General features: G+C 30.8%; 1 protein-coding gene across 1 annotated transcript; it reads left to right on the forward strand.

Annotated features, from left to right (window-relative positions):
• The first annotated feature begins 161 nt into the window (after positions 1-161).
• On the forward strand, positions 162-1668 carry LOC115033587. Its single transcript, XM_029486414.1, has 2 exons — positions 162-210; positions 497-1668. The coding sequence occupies exons 1-2, from the start codon at positions 162-164 to the stop codon at positions 1666-1668; spliced, it is 1221 nt and encodes a 406-aa protein (XP_029342274.1).
• Positions 1669-1752: the final 84 nt, after the last annotated feature.

The raw sequence follows: 1752 nt of genomic DNA on the forward strand, positions 1-1752 counted from the left end.
TCATAATCTTTTTGTTTCTGATACATTTTATCACTTTTTTTTCTTGCTGATATTTAATTAATTAATGAAATAGCGGCATGGTCAATTTTTTTTTTTTGCTTAATAATTGCTTATTATTGCTTATATTTTAATATTTAGTGCATGATAATGATGGGCAAGTTATGGATTACAATAGTAAAAAGTCTACAAAAATAACAAAACCTAGAACTGGTGAATCTTTTATATTCTTCTTATTTCTTTTATGAGGATGTGACACCTGTATAATAATTACTGTCCATTAGGCAGCATAGTAAAACTATGAAACACACATCTGTTTAATTGTTATGTTAAATTTTAAGTTTATACATCTGTTAATAAAATTAAGATAGAATATTTCTTATTTAAGCTCAACTGTTAAAAATCTGCAGGTATCACATCAACAATATAAAAAAGATAATTGCTGTTTAATGCAATACATTTTGTAATTATTTAAAATAATTGGATTCTTCTAATGTAGGGATTTTGGCAAAAATTGGTGTCCATAAAGCTGCAAAATTGACTCCACGGTGCAAATCAATGTATACTGACAGTATAATTTTGAAAAGAAAGCTCCAATATGAATCTTCAAAAGCTAAAACATTCAAGCAAAAATTAAGGGCTGCTGAAAATCTCTCTGAACGTTATATCAATGATAAGTTGTCTGACAAACTATCACCAGCTGCTACTCTGTTTACTAATTTGCAAATTCGAGAAACTCAAAAAAAGAAGAAAGGGAGAAGATTCACGCTGGATGAAAAAATACTAAGTTTGTCACTGTATAAGAAGAGTCCAAAATCCTATAAGTTATTGTCATCATTGTTTACTTTACCATGCCGTCGATCATTAACTACTTTGCTGCATCAAGTTAAAATCGAACCAGGTGTATCTCCAGTTTTAATGCAAGTGTTAAAAGAAAAAGTAAATAAGTTAAAGGCCAATGAGAAATTTTGTACATTAATGTTTGACGAGGTGAACCTAAGTACAGAACTACATTATAATGCAGCTTCAGGAAAAATTGATGGTTTTGAAAATGATGGGTGTGCAACGACTCAGGAATTTGCTGACCATGCACTCGTATTCATGGTGAAAGGAATTACCAAAAAATACAAACAGCCGATTGCTTATACTTTTATAAAAGGATCGACAAATAAATTTCAGTTGTGCGCTTTGATAAAAAAGGTTGTGACCAGCATTCAAAAAACTGGGTTGAAAATAATTGCTACAATTTGCGATCAAGGGGCTAGCAATGAAGGTGCAATCAAGTTATTGAATGAAGAGACTAAAGCGTACTGTTTAAAAAACAATACAAAGTACAATGAAGATTTTTATGAAATTGAATGTGATGGAAATGAAAGAATAAAGATTATTCATCTGTTCGACCCTCCCCATCTATTAAAAGGCATAAGAAATAATCTACTACAAAAAGATTTAATATTTATGACAAACAATGAGAAAAAAGTAGCTAAATGGCAACACCTGGTAGACCTCTACAAGCTAGACAGCAGCATCGAGGAGGTAAAAATGTTACCGAGGCTTACGGATTATCACATTATTCCTGGAAAAATCAAAAAAATGAAAGTAAAAATAGCAGCACAGGTTTTAAGCCAACGCGTTTCAGCACTGATGAGATTCTTATCCGGTAAATGTTAATATGTTCTATCATCTTTTTTTGTTGTTTTGTTTGTAATATAGGTACTATAATTTGCATGTATGGTTTCAGCAAAAGGAATACTT

The sequence above is a fragment of the Acyrthosiphon pisum genome, chromosome A1 (assembly GCF_005508785.2).
Source record: "Acyrthosiphon pisum isolate AL4f chromosome A1, pea_aphid_22Mar2018_4r6ur, whole genome shotgun sequence".
Classification (NCBI taxonomy): domain Eukaryota; kingdom Metazoa; phylum Arthropoda; class Insecta; order Hemiptera; family Aphididae; genus Acyrthosiphon; species Acyrthosiphon pisum.

What these genes read in the sequence shown, in the direction of transcription:
- LOC115033587 (XM_029486414.1), top strand. Translation starts at nt 162, where the DNA reads ATGGATTACAATAGTAAAAAGTCTACAAAAATAACAAAACCTAGAACT. An exon ending in AATAACAAAACCTAGAACTG is followed by an intron (nt 211 to 496) that starts GTGAATCTTTTA and finishes CTTCTAATGTAG; the next exon opens with GGATTTTGGCAAAAATTGGT.